Source organism: Chrysochloris asiatica, unplaced genomic scaffold (genome assembly GCF_000296735.1).
Source record: "Chrysochloris asiatica unplaced genomic scaffold, ChrAsi1.0 scaffold00160, whole genome shotgun sequence".
In the NCBI taxonomy this organism is placed as follows: Eukaryota; Metazoa; Chordata; class Mammalia; order Afrosoricida; family Chrysochloridae; genus Chrysochloris; species Chrysochloris asiatica.
Window position 1 is genome coordinate 1,931,863 of NW_006408678.1, and position 18,137 is coordinate 1,949,999.

Genomic DNA, 18,137 nt, shown 5'->3' on the forward strand with positions numbered 1-18,137 from the left:
AACAACAACAACATGCTGTGAGAAAAAGATAAGGCTCTTTGCTCCCGTAAAGAAACCCTGCACAGGGTGGTTATAAGTCAGAACTAACTTGGTGGCAGTGGGTTAGTCTGGATACTTACAGAAAGTACTGGTAACTCCTACTTGCCCTTTAATGTTATGCTAATTTACCCTCACTTTCACTCAGGACACATTCTGCATCACAATAACCTTCTCTTGCTGCACTGGTTATCTTGTACTAAAGTAAGATCCAACCATAAACACCTGTTTTTACTTACCTACAAATCTGCATCAAAGACAAGTGTAGGAAGGGATCTTGTTCATAACCCAGGGGCTGTCTACAGACACATGGATTATCAGCACAAGTGGTTTATGAGATACAGAGGCTACTTGTCACGAAGGAAACACACGTCAGTCTGAGGATCTACAGTTAATCAGTGTAGGAAATGTTGAAACTGTTCATTTTCCTTTCTAATAATCGGTGATACTACTTACTACCTTCCCATTGAATACCTCAAAGATAACAGACAGAGAACTCTCAACACACTGAGTGGAAAAAGTACATTCAAATTTCCCTAGTTAGTTTTAAAACACTCGACCTCAAGATAGGTTGAACTTCAAAGTCGGCGGTTCAAACTCACTAGTCATTCCTTGGAAACCCTGTATAGGGTCACTATGAGTCGGAATTGACTAGAGGGCACTTGATAACAATTTGCCCTAAATGTTTTTAAATTTACTTAACTAATCAACTAGCATTTCCTGAGAGCCTATCACAGAGCTAGTTCTATTAGGCACTGTAGCATTAAATAACCTATAGACAGGACAATAGTGCAGTTATTACTTTAAAGGTCACTCTACTCCGAGGGGATTCAAAAAGCTCCTGGAAAAATTCCATTCTCTTTCAACTCCAATTTCCCACAGGTTATTTGAAGCACCCTCATTCAGAGTCATAAGGGTCTTTAATACGGTTTTCTGCTAGTGTCTATAGAGAGTCTCCAGTCACAGCATTTGTAACTATCGTGCCCTGAATGCCAATGATCACTGCATTTCCTCCTGGGAAATAAGGCCGCAGAAATCTGGAAAGGGCAGTTATTCTGTCTGTACTGCCACAAAGATGTATCGTCTGTACTATTGTTACCATGTCTGTCAGTAATAACTTTTAAAAATCATTGGTAAACTTCTTTGGAAACAATTCAAATAGAAGAGATAGCACTTTTCATGCCTCTCCACTCTCATAACCAAAATGTTAACAACAATACATTTCAAATCCTTTTATTTTCATGTATACACACAGAAACTCAAATAGTAAACATCATTTATACACACATACAGTCTTGTTTTTCTAAACACAAAATGATTTTAAAACAACAACTATAAACAAAGATGTTGTACATGGAGTCGATTACGACTCATAGAGACCTTGCATGGGGTTTCCGAGGTTGGAAATCTTTACAGGAGCAGAAAGTCTCATCTTTCTCCCACAGAATGGCTGGTAGTTTCGAACTGCTGACCTTGAGGTTAAGCAGCCCAACTTGTAACCACTACACTACCAGAGCTCCTTATAAACAAAAGTAACTAGCATAAAAGTAAAGTCGTAATAAAAGCAACCACTTACAAAAATGGTTTCCAGGTCCGGGGTAATGATGCCCTTTGTAAGCAGCCATTAGTCCTGGATTTATGCCAATCTACAGAGCAAAAAAAAAAAGTATACGTCAGTCTTATGGGAGCAGAACGCTTCATCGTTCTCCCAGGGAACTGTTGGTAGTTTCGAACTGCTGACCTTGAGGTTGGCAGCCTGACTCATAACCACTACGCTACCAGAGCCTTAGGATTTTTATGGGCAGGAGTGAACAAAACTGAATTTATGAAAATAGAAATTTAATTAAGCATCATAACCAATATTGTTTACTTGTCTACTCTTAATCAATAAAAGCATTCCACTTTGAGGGAAGTTGTTTTTGAAAAAACCAGTTTGACTACCTCCTATCCCCAAATCCTCTGTCCCCACCCGAATGGGCTGCCTTTAGTCTGGAGAGAGACTAAGGTGTTAGAAAAGTTCACATTTGAGTTCCTGCAGAGCATCAAGTCTGGCTGTAGACTCCTAACAAGTAGTTTACCCCACCTAAGCTTCACAGCAGTCCCCATACTGAGGTTCCTGCAGTTGCTGATGACAGTCAGAGTTCATACTAAGTGCCACCCTTTACTGATCCTCACAAGTGTCAGGCATACAAAGTTACTCACATGGATTATGTCACTTCATCTTTGCACATCTATGAAGAGCCCAACCCTACAGCCCACCCTTTTAAACACATAACACACCTTCAAAAAACTGACACCAGTAACCACACAAAAAAGGTTCGTAAATGGCTCATTTTCAGCAAAATGCAATTTACAAGGTAACTGTTAAATTAAGCTACTCCACCCATATGGTTTATAAAATCAAAGGAGAATTAAAAAAAAACAAAAACTTACAATCACAATATCCAGATTGAAGGTCAAGATATCAGGGAGAGTCTTGGTCAAAAGTTCAGCTTCAGAAACACCATTAAAACGATCTACTTTTCTTTTCACTTTAAACGTATCTGTAATTTTGTCTTGCTTTTCTTTTGATTTTGTGGACTTGCCAGATTTTTTTGGTGCAGCAGGTTTTTTGGGTTCCACTGGCTTTTTAGGTTCTGTTGTTCTAGGTTTTCTTTTTCTTCCTTTTGGAACCTCTGAAACACACAGTTTTCAGTATGTAGACTTGGGAAATCTTCACTTGATGCACAAGCTTGAGGCAGTTTGTCTACAGAAGCCACTCTCACCCCCACTTCCTTCCCCACTAAACACTGCTCTTCTAGTTCCCACCATTAGTCTCCTCTGCAGGAGCTCCCCTTCTTTCACCCCAGAATGGGTCCTGAGTGATGCAAACGGTTCAGCGCTCAACTAGTAGCTAGAAGGGTGCTGATTCAAAGGCACCTAGAGGTGGCTTGGAAGACAAGCCTGGCACCCTGCTTCTGAAGAGCCACAGCCTTAAACAGCCTAGTCAGCAGTCTTCCTCTCCACCCCCACCTCCCACCCTCTTGCCCTGCTAGCTGTTGTTGGGAAGAAATGCCCATAGTCACTAGATACTGATTTTCAAGGACATATGACTTGGCATCTGGGCCTCACCAGAGACACAAATCATCCACAAACCATTTCAGAGACATTCTAATGTAAATACTTAAATTGGTAAGGAAACAAATGAAAGAAAAAGGGAAAAACAGGAAGAACACCTTATAAGTTATTTTCCTAAAATATCCCTTTCCTATCACATCCAGTTGTTGTTGTTGCTGTTAAGTGCCACGGAGTCGGTTCTGACTCATAGTGACTCCGCAAATGGTTTCCAAGAAGTGGCTGTTGGGTTTGAACCAGTGATCTACGGTGAGCAGTCCACAGCCTAACAGGTGAACTCAGACATCGCTGAGAAGGAAATCTCAAGAGTAGCAGGATTTTTCAAAAAAAAAAGTCAAGATGAGGCATCCGACCTCAGGAGCTAAAGCAGAGTTTCTCAACCTCGGCACTAGGGCATCTTGGGCTGTACACTACAGTATATTGTATATACTACACTAGGATGTTTAGCAGCATGCCTTGCCACTAGCCACTACCCACTAGTTGCCAGTAACAACCTACCAGGTATGATCATCAAAAATGTCTCAGACAATGTCCTATGTCCTTTGGGGAGCAAAATCACCCCTGGTTGAGAACCCCTGACCTACAGCTTGGTGTTTTCCCAACTGAGCCTCCCAGGAATAAGGCTCCTCTCTTCTGCCTTAAGCTGATTGAGGGGCTCACTAAGGCTCACGGAGGGACTCTGATGGCCCAGTGGTTAAGCCCTCAGCTGCTGAGTAAGATGTGGCAGCAGTTTGCTTCTGTAAAGATGACAGCCTTGGAAATCCTAGGAGAGCTTGACTCTGTCCTGTAGGGTCACTGTGAGTCAGAATCAGTTTGGCAGCAATAGGTTGGGCTTTGTCTTTTTTTAGAAGGCAGCTTTAATACAATGGAATTAGACTGCAGTCCCTCAGAACATTCTAAACCAAAACTTTTGAGCACATTTCTCATACAAATAATGCTCTACTGGTGAAAATCATTACCTTCTCGCTACCTGTACTAGGTAGATAATGACATATGAGGGGGCTTCAAAAAGTTCATGGGCAAATGGAATGAAAAGATAATGGAATTTATCTACCAACCTTTTAAAGTTCCTTCATACAAACTGCTATTCCTCTCAAAATCTGTTCTTCCTCCTAATTGCCTGTCCTGGTGAATGGTACCTCCTTCCTCCAACTGTTTATGCCACAAACTTGGGGGTCAATTTCACACTCCTCTTTCCCCCTTGCCCTCCCCAGAAAACTCCCTTAACCTGGCCAGGTGGTTCTACCTTCTGAGTCTTTCTAAATCTGGCTCCAAGCTTTCTGCTGTTACTCGGGTCCTCCACATTCACATCGTCTTTCATTCACAACCTGCCACAAGCTCTACTTTACTCTCTATCACCCAGTCTATTGTCTATTTCCAAAAGGATCTTTTGAAAGCCATTTAAATCCTTCCTCTACTTACATTCTTTCAACGGTTCCCTAGTGCTTTCAGAAAGAATATCAACCCTTGAGGATGCATCAAACCAAACCCACCCCCTTGTCTAGAATCACCTCTCACCATATCCTTGCTGTACCCCAGATTCCAAACACACACACTCCATCTCAGACCTTTGATTGTGCCATGCTTCATGTGTGTGCCTTGGTCTAGAATCTTCCCTAGCTCCTTATTCATGGAGATAAAGTCTCCTCACCTGTGGAGTTTCAGAGCCCTGGTGTCATCTCTCTGCTCTGGAAAGCTGCCCCTGAGCCGAGTCTGGATTAGGCGACATCACCATGGGGTCCCAGAGCATCTGGCACCACTCGACCACACAGCCTGCAACGTGGGCCTCTGCCTTCTCCTCTACTAGGCAACCAGACAAGATCCAGATTCTTTTCCTCCCCAAAAGGTATCACAGTACCTAGGCACAGACTGAAGTACTGAAAAACCGAGCTCAGTGCCATGGAGTAGAGTCCAACTCACAGCGACCTGGGTCAGGTTTCCGAGGCTGTAAATCTTATAGGAACAGGACCTCTTTCTCCAGGGAATGGCTGGTGGGTTTGAACCTTGAGATTAGCAGTCCAGTGCTTATCCAACAGTGCCACATCAAGGTTCCTATGTACTTAAAAAGTGCTTCTAGATCATAAAAAAGGCCATGTTTACTGGTCAGACAGAAACTATTAGTAACCTGAGATTATGGCCCTTCACCCTGCAGCACAGCCAGACAATAAACAGGTCTATACGGGGAAGAGCAACGGTAGGGAGGCACGTACACCTCAGCGTATTTAATCATCTGAGATTTTAAAAAGGCAGCATGTACCTAAAGACAAAGTGTAGAAGGGCTGGGAATGAAGGAACGGAAATGGGAAACAGGGAGGAAGTAGGATAAGTGATGTTCCATTGCGGAGATTATGATCATTGACATAAAACAAAACCTGTCTGAACTGCTCAACACGTAACTGACTGGCTCCGTGTAACTCAATTCACAAGTCCAAAAAAATGCTCGTAAAATGAAGGGAATTTTCCACTTTCTGGATTAGAACCTGAAGGAAGTTTTCAGGTTTCCGGATTGGAACCTGAAGGAAATTCTTGAGTTTCTGGATTAGAACCTGAAGGATGTTTTCTATTTTGTGAATTAGAACATGAAGGAAATTCTCTGTTTTCTAGATTAGATCCTAAAGGAAGTTTTCAGGTTTCCAGATCAGAACCTAAAGGAATTCTTTGGGTTTCTGGACTACAATAATGTTAACTCTCAGAGACTTCACATGATGAAATGGGCTTTTACTGACTAGCCTGCAGGTCACTCAGTCTTGGTGAACACTGTTTCTAAGAGAGAATGTATCTCAACTTGCAAAAGTTTATCAATTAACTTCCCATAAAGAATCCACAGGATGATAAACTAATATTTCAGTGACTACTATGCACCTGGTATGGTGCTAGAGGATAAGCACTCGACCATTAAGTTCAGTCTGAATGTCAGCAGTTCAAACTCACCCAGTCACTCCTCAGAAATCCTACACAGGTCTGATAGGAATCGGGACTACTCGAAGGCACTTCACAACAACAACTATGCACCCACTAGCCTTTAGATGAATTCTCTCATTTAACTAATTCCACGATGTGTTAGTCATTGATTCATTCATTGTTCCTGGTGTGGTACTGTAGGATAATAAACTCTGGACTGCTAACTCCAAGGTCGGTGGTGCAAACTCACAAGCTGCTGCTTGGAAACCCTATACAGGGTCTCTATGAGTCAAACTGACTCACCAGCACTTAACAACAATATACTAGGTACCACTGGCGGTGCTGGAGATACGTTGAGTGTTGAAGCTGAATAGTCTTGTGTGGCAAAGTCAGGCAACAAACATATCAGCAGATAAATGAAAGAACTTGTCACTTAGAGGCTTTCAAGTTGAACTCACAGTGCCCCCATGTGTGTCAGAGCAGTACTGTGTTTCACGGGGTTTCCAAGGTCGTGACCTTTTGGAACAGACTGCCAGGACTGTCTTCTGAGTCACCCTTTTCACTGACTTGCCATCAAGTCAGTTCCAAATCATAGAAACCCTATATAGGGTTTCTAAGGAACAGCTTGTGGGTTTGAACTGCCAACCTTGTGCTTAGCAGTCCAATGCTTACTTATCTTCCAGCGCCACACCAGAACACCACTGACAGGATTTGGATAGAGGGAATGACAAGTTCTGACTCACCTTATTAACAGGTGTACTCCAGCTGCTGTGAGAATAGGCTCAGGGTAGAGTAGAAGCCAGGAAAACAGTTACGAGGCTACTGCACTGATTCAGGAAGGAGACAGTGCTTTGGACCCAGTGGCAGGATACAGATACTTAAGTTCAGAAAGGTTGTGTAACTTGCTCAAGATCAAACAGCTAATAAAAGACAAGCCTGTGTTCAAATCCAGATTTTCTTAAATAAATTGGCTAATCCAACAACGTAATTTTCTAAACTAACATTGTGAAAAGTACCTTGTCCAAGCTCCTGAGTAGGAGGAGCTGGGAGTGGGACTTCTGCTGGTATTTGCTGTTCGTTCATGGTTTCCACATTAGGAGCTTCAGCCATCATGTGTTGAAATGGGAATGTATAAAATGCTTGAGTCTGTAGAAGGGAATAGCTGAAAAAGAGCAATTCAGTATGAGATAGAATGGCAATAAAATATACTCAGATGTCAGCTTAAACCATCAGCTGTAAATATCCTTCAAGATCCAATACTCAGATGTCAGTTTAAATCATCAGCTGTAAATATCCTTCAAGATCCAAGTATTTTGTAATTAGATTGTAGTATGCATTTAGAACAGATAAAAGGGTAGGAGACAGGAGGAAGCTCTAGTCCTGTGTTTACACAATCACCCAGTCTTTACTGAGTACCTACTAGCCAAAAGGAATTAAGTCTCACACTGTCTATGACATGATGTATCATCAATAAAACTTACAAGTCCTGTCAAGTCACCTAGCACTTTCTCTGAAATGAGATCATGGGAATTTTCTAGCAGACCTGAAAGACCACAAGGCCTGCTAAACAGTCACAAATACAATTTGTACCCCTATCTTCAGTATTTCAACATCCTGTCCCAAAAAGCCTCCCAAATTATCTTCCATTCTATGTCTGTTTATCTGTTAGCTTTAATTTTTGCTTTTTTGTTTTAGACACTGAAGTGGGTATTCTGTAATCTGTTGAATTTATGAAGAATTCACTCTGAACCTTTTTTGAACATGATTTGAACTTTGTTCAGTCATCCAAAGTAAAGAACATAAAGCCTTCAAAGAAAACAACTCCCCAAAACAATGTTTTCTGATGACCATAGGCCATTTTTCTCAAGTTACTGCTACTAGCACAAGTTAGGAAAGAAAGCACTTATCTTAGGAAACGCAAGTGACAGCTAATTCCAAAGGATGCCATTAAATATATAGTAGAAAGACAATTTGAGGAGAAATGTCATGGTTTCAGTGGCAAGATGAGATAACTATTAGTTTTTATTATCTGTGATACACGGAGAAAGCAGAGGACTCAGACACGGAGATTACAAAAGCAATCAAACCAAAGCCCCCACTCCACTGTCGTCAGTCGATTTCAGCTAATAACATCATTACAGAAGAAAGCAGAACTGCCCCTTAGGGTTTCCGAGGTTATAAATCTTTATGGAAATGACTACCTCATCTTACACCAGCAGAGTGGCTAGTGGATGTAACCCACCAACCTTTCAGTGACCAGCACAATGCTTAACCAACTGCACCACCAGGGCTGGTGTGGCACTTCAGGATAAGCAATGGACTGCTAACCACAAGATCTCTGGTTCAAACCCACCAGCTGCTCCTCAGAAATCCTATACAGGGTCACTATGAGTCAGAACTGACTCAATGGCACTTAACAATATACTATAAAATGGGCAATCTTTATGATAACTAAATCATCTCTCAACATTATTTTTTTGAAACTATTTATTGTGAATTGAGTGAAGGTTTACAGACAAGATCACCTGTTTTGTCTTCAACAAACCACACCCTTTGTTTTATCTCATGATTGAATCCCCTCCCTACAACAACAGTTAGCCCACTCCTCCCTGTGGGTCCTATTTCCCATCCACTCTCCTTCCCATCCCTTCTCAACTTTGTCCGCAGGTAAATGTTGCCCTTTTGATTTTGAATGGTTGACCATTCCATGGTGAGCATACCTTACTAGTGGTGCTGTACCCTCTATATATCTATCTACTGTTTGGCTGAAAATTGGGTCACAAGGGTGAGTTCTGTTTCATACCTAAAGGATGGACAAGGGTGATAGTCTTGGGTTCCTTCAAGTCTCTTTCTGACCAGTAAGCCTGGTTTTTTAAATACTCTTTTGTTTTGTTCCACATTTCTTCCAGTTTATCCAGACCCTTCTAATGGGATCCCTTTTCAGAGCAGTTGGTAGTGGTAGCCAGGCACCATCTAGCTCTTCTGGTCTGTCATGGAGGCCGGTGTTCATTTGTTCCATTGGTCTACTGGACTAGCTGACTCCAGCCATCTTTAATTTTCATCACTTTTCTTTCTTCCACACATGGAGAGACCAAGAGGTGCACCTTAGATGGCCTCTCAAGAGCTTTTAAGACCCTAGACACTACTTACCAAAGTAGGATGTAGAACGTTGCCTTAGTGGACTATGAATAGCATTATTTTCTTAAAAGGCAATTTAAAGCTTATGTTCTGGCTAAGCTTAACTGGCCTATGCAGACAAACGATAGCAGACCAGACTAGGTGGGCTAAGTCACACTGCTGAGACGCCGGGAAAAGGGGGGGCCCAGTAGTGGTTACAAGTCGGGCTACTAACCTCAAGGTCAGCAGTTCGAAACTACCAGCTGTTCCGCGGGAGAAAGATGAGGCTTACTGCTCCCGTAAAGATTTACAGCCTTGGAAACCCTATACAGGATCACTACGAGTGGGACCCAACTCCACCAACCAACCAACCAACGCACTAGACTGCAAAGTCGGCTTGAACCGTAAGGTCGGCAGTTCAAGCTCACCTCGCAAACTTTATACAAGGTTACAACCGACTCAATAGCACTAAACAACAAATCTCAATGAACAAACCATGGAGAAACATTTTGACTTCAAGCTATCATTAAACGAAAGTGGTTAAAAAAAAAGGTGAAGAACCAATGAGAAATAGACTAAACTGTAGAAAAAGCTTCAAAAAGATTGTGGCGAAGTCCCAGTATCTTTTCATTCTATTTGTCCTTTTTGAAGACCACTTTTATTTTGTTTTGTTTCCTTAAATATTGTTTTCAAATTATAGAAACATACCATTAGTAGATCTTTTCAATAAATCAAGGATCAATAATAGTTCAGTATTGACAATTAAAAAATCCTAGTAAAAATCAGTGCCATAGTCACAGAGGACTAGAGTGGAGAGTCAAGCGTCCAGCTGATAAGAAGAGGGGGCATATTCATAAGAACACCCACACTTGCAGATAATACCCACTTGACCTGGCTTCAATGACTGGATGATCAGAGCTCAATTAGAAAAAGAAAGAAGAGGAAAAATAGAGTAATCTGATACAATTTGATGAACCTGACCTACACCTTTAGATGCAGTAGCTCAAAAGAGGGAGCAAATGTTTACAGCTAGAATCATTCCCACCCCCCACCCCCTCCCATACACAGAAGAGACAGGGATGGGCAACTTGGACATTGTTGCTGTTGTTGTTAAGTGCCGTCGAGTCGGTTCCGACCCATAGCGACCCTGCACAGGGTTTCCGAGGCTGTAAATCTTTACGGGAGCAGAAAGCCTCATCTTTCTCCTGCGGAGTGGCTGGTAGTTTCGAACTACTGACCTTGTGGTTCGCAGCCCGATTCTTAACCACTACGCTACCAGAGCTCCTTATTGGCTACCCAAAATGGGGGGTGGGGGGCGCTACAAAGGCAAGAAGTGACTGGCTTACAAGCTCTCAAGAGGGTGCCTAGATCCAGAGGGCGAAGAGGAAGGTAGAATCTCCACTGAGTAGTATCTAATCTGTCTGGGCGGGGCTGATGAAAGGAGATGGGGATAGGACTCCTGTGGTACAATAGTAAATAATTGTTATCAGGACTGACTGTGAGGGTTGGAAATGCAAAGGTAGACGTTTTGTAGCAAAAGGAGAGGGGTGACTGACTTTACAGTCTAGGAGCAGAGGTCCCTGGGACCATCAAGGGAGAAGAGAAACAGTGATGCCAGAGATGGAGGCAGAGACAATGACGTGGAGAGATGGAGTGGCTGGGGACTCTAGACCCAAAGAGGGAGAGGGGCTGTGTGTTCACCACCAGGGGCCAGGCTTGCAGGGTATATATCCTTTGGTTGGTTGATGATGCATGGAGGGCTTGTAACCATGGCAATGAAATGATATACGATAGGATGAATGTAAAGCTAATGTTCTCCCATGTAAACTACCACATAACTCACAAAAAAAAACACTAAAAAAAAAAAAATTCTGGTAAAAAGTTGGATATGGTTGGGTTATACTGTGAGTGCTTAAAGTGTGGAAAATCTAGTAAAGTAAACGGTGAGAGAGTACAACCCTGACACACACCTTTCCTGATTTTAAACCACTCAGTATACCCTTGTTTTGGAAAGCATGGTAGCTCTGTAGGATAAGCACTGGACTTCGAACCAGCAGCTCTGTGGGAGAAAAATAAAGCTTTCTGCTCCCGCAAAGATTTATAGCTTCAGAGACCTATACAGGGTAGCTAACAGTCAAAACTGATTTGATAGCACTTAACAATAAAGCCCTCTTGTTCTGTTCAAATGACTACCTCTTGATTGTTGTTGTTATGTGCTATAGAGTACATTGCAACTCATAGCGACCCTGTATAAGGTTTCCAAAGAGTGGCTGGTGAGTTTGAACCGTCAAATTTGTGGTTCAAACCAACCTTGCGGTCTATTAGTAGTAGTTACTTCTTAAAATGCTCCATAATCACAGTTAAGTAAAATTCTAGCATTTTGTGATTGATCAATGTCATTAAATTAGAGCACAGAGTCTACCATATCCCAAGGGTATTAGGTTGTTGTTGTTGTTGTTGTTGTTAGGTGCCATCGAGTTGGTACCAACCCATAGCGACCTTATGCACAGCAGAATGAAACACTGCCCAATCCTGGGCCAACCTCATTAGTTTGCCACGCTTGAGTCCATCAATGATGCCACTTGGCTAATCCATCTCGGTGGGGGTCTTGCTCTTTTTCTCTGACCCTCCAACTCACAGTGACCTGTAGAGGGTTTCAGAGGAGCAGCTGGTGGGTTTGAACTCCAACCTTGTTGATTAGCAGTCCTGTGCTGATCTAACAGCGCCACATCAGGACTTTCCAGTGTATTACGTTGTTGTTGTTGTTAAGTGCCACAGAGTTGGTTCCGACTCACAGCAACCCTGTATAGGGTTTCCGAGGAGCGGCTGGTGAACCTAAACCACCCTTAACCCTTTTATTGATATCACATCATTATCATCATATAATTGCTACATTACATCACTAAGTAACTACCTAACCACTGAGAATCAGGGCCTAGCCTGGTTGACACGTATTTCGGGGGAGGAACATAATTCAATCCACAACAACAATCATACCCTTGCCACACTGAAAATACTTTCACTCCATTATATTATCCCCAAATTCTTCTAAGTCCAAATCCCAACCTGGGACAAAATTCTTCATCTGTGAATCCAGAATACAAGTTGTCTGCTTCCAAATACAATGGTGGAACAGGTATAAGGTAGACATTTCCATTACAAATGGGAGCCATTGGAGGAAAAGAAAGGCTAATGATTGGGCACCAAACAAGTGAAAAAGCCAGCAGAACAACTGACATTAGTTCAGTCTTGGGTCTCTGCTGCTGCTTCTCAGGGTTTGCTGGTGTAACAGCTCTCCGCCCTTCCTTCTGGGCTCTCCTCAAAATTGCCTTTGACATCCATAATCCCAGCAACAGTCTCTCTGGTATTCCACCATTGTTGTTGTTCTTAAGGGCTGCCAAGTTGGTTCCAACTCAGTAACCCTGTACAGGGTGTCTGAGGAGCAGCTAGTGGGTTTGAACCACTGAATAACTTGCAGTTAGCATCCAGTGTTGATCCTACAGGGTCACACCGGGACTCCTTTAGGCAATCTAGACTTTGATTATTAGGCAGCTTAGTACCCTCCAGCCTCTGGTCATTTAAGGTATGGAGTTAAGGATAAACAAAACACTTCCTCATCTTTGTTATGTGTTAAGGCAGTACCCACCCCACTCTCCTGGTATCAGACTCTGCTTTAGTTCTTCTCTAGCGCTGCTAGAACAGAAACATCCTGAGTGGATGGCTTTAGCAAACTGAAATGTGTCCTCCCTCACACAGTTAGGAGCGTAGAAGTCTGAATCCAGAGCACTTACTCTAAAGCAAAGTCCCTGTCTCCTTTCAGCATGTGAAGGCCCAGCATTCCTGGGAGATCTCCATGTGTTTTGGTATCAGACTGTCGCTGCATGTAGGAGCCTCACAGCGCAGGGACCCCAGGTCCAGGGAAGGCACATTAACTGCCACATGACATCGTTACATAGCTGCCGCATCACTGAGAATCATGGCCCAACCATGCTGACACATATTGTGGGAGGAATCCATGAGAGCAGCAGAAAGTTTCATCATCGTGCCATCAGGGTGTCTTATGATGAAATGACATGCAAAAGTGTCCAGCAAGAAATACTCCAGAGATTACAGTTGTGACTGTCAAAGTCGTTCACATTCTATGGCAGAGTTTTTTTTGTTTTGTTTTGTTTTAATAAAACCAAATTGAAAAAAAAAACACACAAACCTCACTGCTATCTAATCAACTCTGACCCACAGCAAACCTATTAGACAGAGTCGAACCTGCAGAGCGGCTGGTGAGATCACCCAGGTAACTTTTCGGTGAGCAGCCCAACACTTAACCTACTCTGCCATCAGGGCAGCTCTCAGAACTTAGGGAGGTTATCCGTCACCTACTAACTCTATGCCATTGGACTGGGAAGAAAACTCACACCTTTCTCACTCTTCTCATTGTTCAAACCTAACTTTAAAGTCCTCCATTTTATCTTTTAGCATTTCTAGAAAGCCTGATCTCATTTGAATACTAATCTTTCCTGTCTGTATTCTCAGTGGTTCATGTCATTCTTTTCTTAGTCATACTACTACTGCCCAATTTTGGTCAATGTCTTCTTTCTACTTGAGCCCCTTAGAAGCATACTGATGTCCTTGTCATCGTCAAGTCAAGATGGTTCGGACACACCGTGACCCTGTATAAGGTTTCTGAGAAGTGGCCGGTGAGCCCGAACCACCAACTTTGCAGTTCAAACCGACATTGCAGTGCTGCGCAATAATCCACAGCACCACACCAGGACTTCTTATATAATTCCTCCTTTGACCTTTCTAGGTTAGACTATGTTTCTTGTGACTCTTGAACCAATTTTGCTTTGTAGACTCTATAATCCATGAAGTTTTTCTTATTATTTTTCCAACATAAAACATAAATTCTACCCAGTATTCCATTCCTTAATGATCACATACTTGAAGTCGATAGAGAACTACTCTCTCAGGATTACCAGGGGCACTCTCAATGAGGATTCCTTAGCATTCTCCAGATCTCCTGAAGGTGAAAGCTTTGCAGGCCCAAATAAAAACATTCTACAGCACTGTAGACAAACTTAAAACAGAATATTCCAATTTACAGCTCAGAGCTACACAGTATACCAGAGTCCTATTACTCTGCTGAATAAGGTCTTACAATGGATAATTCTTTTGATGATAGACTTTCCCAGATTACAATTTTGCTCTGAAGTAGATTTTAAAGATGAAAGCGATTTCCACAAGTTCTGGTGAGTTTTCTCATTTGTAAAGGTTTTCTGAGAAAGAACTGGAATACTTTATTCCCAGATTTGATCTATAAAGTTGGGCTGCTCTATACTTGATCTAGGTTTGTCTCTTTTCCTAAAGTCCAAAACAACTAATTTCGGTTACTTAAACTGTGATTGTCTTCATGGATTCGGTCCAAATCTTCAATAGAATGCTGATTCACACCAAGTTAGAACTGGATTTGAGAGATGCCCTTAAATTACAGAAATTAAGTGTCTTGCTTAAACTCAGGGTCCATTAGCAACTGAGAATCAGAATAAATTCTTCTCTTAGGCCTAGCAGTATTTTACTCCAATATAAAAATAAATCTAAGATTGCGATAATTATTTAATGATTTTTCATTTGGCTTCCTGAGGGCAAACCCACTGTATAACTCAAAAGGCATTTTCTATTCATTTCTTGAGTGTTACACGCATTTCTAGCATTCCCAGCATAGCGGTATTCTCTATCCTGCGACCCTTGACGTTGCTTTAGTAAATCTTTGAGGAGGAAGTCACACTACATCTATGAACTTTAGAATGAAAACTCCGGAGAGGCGGACACGAAGTGGATACGTGTGAAGATCCATCTTTACAACTCTTTCCAAAGGTAATGGAGAGTGAAGAAAAAGGCAATCAGCAATAATGACTGGAAATAGTCACCGGAGACTGCTGGTTGGTCACTAACGATTTTTAATGCTAGATAGGTATAGTAAGAAACTGAAGGATCCAGGAGCAAGCAGAGGGGAATCGACTCCCAGCGGCTCAGACCGCTGGCAGCCAGGCCTAAAGAACCTCGCAGTGCGCACGCGCGACCTCGGCCTTTGTACTGGGGCCACGGCGTCTAAGACCCCAGCGTGCGTGCGCGCGCGCATCCGTCCGCCCGCTCACCCGCAGGCCCCGCCGCGAGGGGCGCTGGGGGAGGGGCGGTGCTCCGGGACGACCTTACCTGCCCGCGTTCTCCGCTTCCATTCCCTGCTGCCGCTGGCGTGAGCGGCTTCTCCAGCTAGACAAACGAGTCTTTGTGGTACGTCTGCGTACGTACGGAGGAACGACAATAACCAGGGACTTGGCCCCGATTACTGGAAGAACTGGGGCAATAGCTAGCGCTCAAACTCCTCCCCCAAGCTTCTAGTTCCCCCCTCACCCCAACAGGTCCACGCAGCCCCCCTTCACAAGGAGTTTCCGCCTGTACAGAGCCAAATCCCACGCCTTGCGGTTATCACGTGACACAAGACAGCCCAATCACGTTCGTTCCCCGTGGTTTTTCTTTTTCTTTTTTTTCTTCAGCTTCGCCGCTGGGACTTTCGGGAAGGGTGGAGGACAAAAAGTGACGGGGGAACAGCTCAGCTGGCGTCAGCGTTTGTCCGCCATAGACGTGCGCGGTTGGGTGTGACGTGATCATGACCTCTGGGGGCGCTGTAGTTATCAGGTTTTGGCTGGCTTTGTGCAGTGGAGTCGGTTCCGACTCATAGCGACCCTGTACAGGATTTCCAGGATTTAAATCTTTACGGGAGCGGAACGCCTCATCTTTCTCCCCCGGAACAGCTGGTAGTTTCGAACTGCTGACTTTGTGTTTCAGAGCCCGATTCGTAACCACTACGCTACCAGAGTTCATTGAGACCTTTATTCGGTCTTTTCCACTTCAAATTCTATCCTGATTGTGAACAATTTTTTGCATCAGTTATTTTGCCACTATCATTTTGGACCTCGGTTTCTTAATGTGTAAAACAGCTATGTAAAATGTAAAGCTCTGCATAGATGTTATTGTCTGCTTTACTATGGATATGTAAAAATGTTAACGTTTGAAGTCAATGATTATTATTAAGTGGGGTCGTTCCCACCCTTAGTGACCTTGTTTGGAGTTTCCAAGGAATGCCTGGTGGCTTTGAACCGCCAAACTGGCCAGTGCTTATCCAAAAGCGCCACATCAGTAAGTATAGGATTGTTGTTGTTGTTAAGTGCCGTTGAGTCGGTTCCGACCCATAGCGACCCTGTATAGGGTTTCCGAGGTGTAAATCTTTACGGGAGTAGAAAGCCTCATCTTTCTCCCGCGGAGCGGCTGGTAGTTTCGAACCGCTGACCTTAAGGTTCGCAGCCCGATTCGTAACCACTGCCATTCAACCCCTCTGATTCTAATTTTCAACAGGGCTTTAAATTAAATTTCTATCATTGATATTTGCACAAGACTTAACGTTTAGTGGAAATAGACTTTTCTGGCTGTTGTATTACAATTAGTTTTCCCTACTTTATTCCATGATAACAGATAACTCCAAAATTTCAGTGGCTTGCAACACAACAAAAGTTTATTTTTCACTGGTAACATGTTGTTGGGAGATGGTTGCGGCTTCTTGTTCTGTAAGTTCCTTGTGTAATCTTTATTCGAGGGTCCAGGAAAGGGCTTTCATGGGTACTTACAGAAAGTTTCATTTGTATGATATGATTGTTTACAATTTAAATGAAACCTTTTTAAGGTTTACAGAACTTTTACAAATACTCTCTATAGGTGGGTACTCTGCCGTTTAGAGCCCTATAAGTGCTGTGGAGTTGACTCCGACTCATAGCAACCCAGTGCACAGCAGATGGAAACTCGGCCCAGTTTGAGTCCATTGTGGCCGCCTGGTTCTGACAGCTCTCTGTTGATGTGCTGCTGCAACCATTTTGATTTATCTTCAGCAAAAAGCTACTTACATGGGATATTGACACTGCCAGTCTCTTCTCATTGGGGTCTTCCTCTTTTCACTCACCTTCTACTTTACCTAAGGAACCCTGGTGTGGTGCTGTATGATAAGCGTTGAACTACTAATTGCAAGGTAGCAGTTCAAACCCACCAGGTGCTCCACTAGGAAAAAGATGAGGCTTTCTGCTCCTGTAAAGATTTACAGCCTTGACAACTCTATACAGTCTTGCTGTGAGTCACAAAAGCCTCATGGCAGTGAGTTTGGTTTAGAGTTTCTACTTGACCAAGCATGACTGGTCCCTGCTGATAAAGTGTCCAAAGTCTCACCATCCTGGCTTCTAAGGAACAGTCTTGCTGCACGTCTTCCAACACAGATTAGTTTGTTCTTCTGGCAGCCATGGTACTTTTAATATTCTTCTCCAACACTATAATTCAAAAGCATCGGTTCTTCTATGGTTTTCCTTAATCATTTTCCAACTTTCATATGCATATAAGGCAATTAAAAATACCATTGTTTGGGTCAGGAGCCTCTTAATTCTCAGTAACATCTTTGCTCTTAAACACTTTAAAGAGAGGTCTTTTTGCAACAAGCTTGCCCAATGCAATACATCATTTGATTTCCTGACTGCTGCTTCCAATAGCATTGGTTATGGATCCAAGTAAAATGAAGTCCTTGACAACTTAAATCATTTCTTTGTCCATCATTAATGATGTCTATTGGTACAGTTCTGAGAATTTTTGTTTACACTGAGTTGTCATCCATTCTGGAGGTTGTAGTCTGATCTTGATCAGCAAGTGCTTCAAGTCCTCTTTGCTTTTTCAGCAAGAGAGTTTGTGTCATCTGCATGTCCCAGTTTGTCAATTAAACCTTCTTTCAATCCTTATGTCACATTTTTCATATAGTCCAGTTTCTCAGATTATCTGCTCAGCATACAGATTGGATAAATATGGGGAAATCATACAACCCTGATATATGACTTCACTGATTTTAAACCACGCAGTAACCTCTTGTTCTGCTTGAATGACTG

At 42.8% G+C, this 18,137-nt stretch overlaps 1 protein-coding gene across 1 annotated transcript in view; it reads right to left on the bottom strand.

The window, feature by feature from the left end:
* TDG (thymine-DNA glycosylase) overlaps positions 1-15,401 on the bottom strand; it is a 23,324-nt gene extending 7,923 nt beyond the window's left edge. The window contains exons 1-4 of the mRNA XM_006871120.1: positions 15,379-15,401; positions 7,068-7,213; positions 2,470-2,711; positions 1,613-1,682 (exon numbers count right to left, since the gene is read on the bottom strand). Of these exons, the coding sequence (XP_006871182.1) occupies positions 1,613-1,682; positions 2,470-2,711; positions 7,068-7,213; positions 15,379-15,401 (481 nt within the window). The remainder of the gene's footprint in view (positions 1-1,612; positions 1,683-2,469; positions 2,712-7,067; positions 7,214-15,378) is intronic.
* Between the last annotated feature and the right edge of the window lie 2,736 nt (positions 15,402-18,137).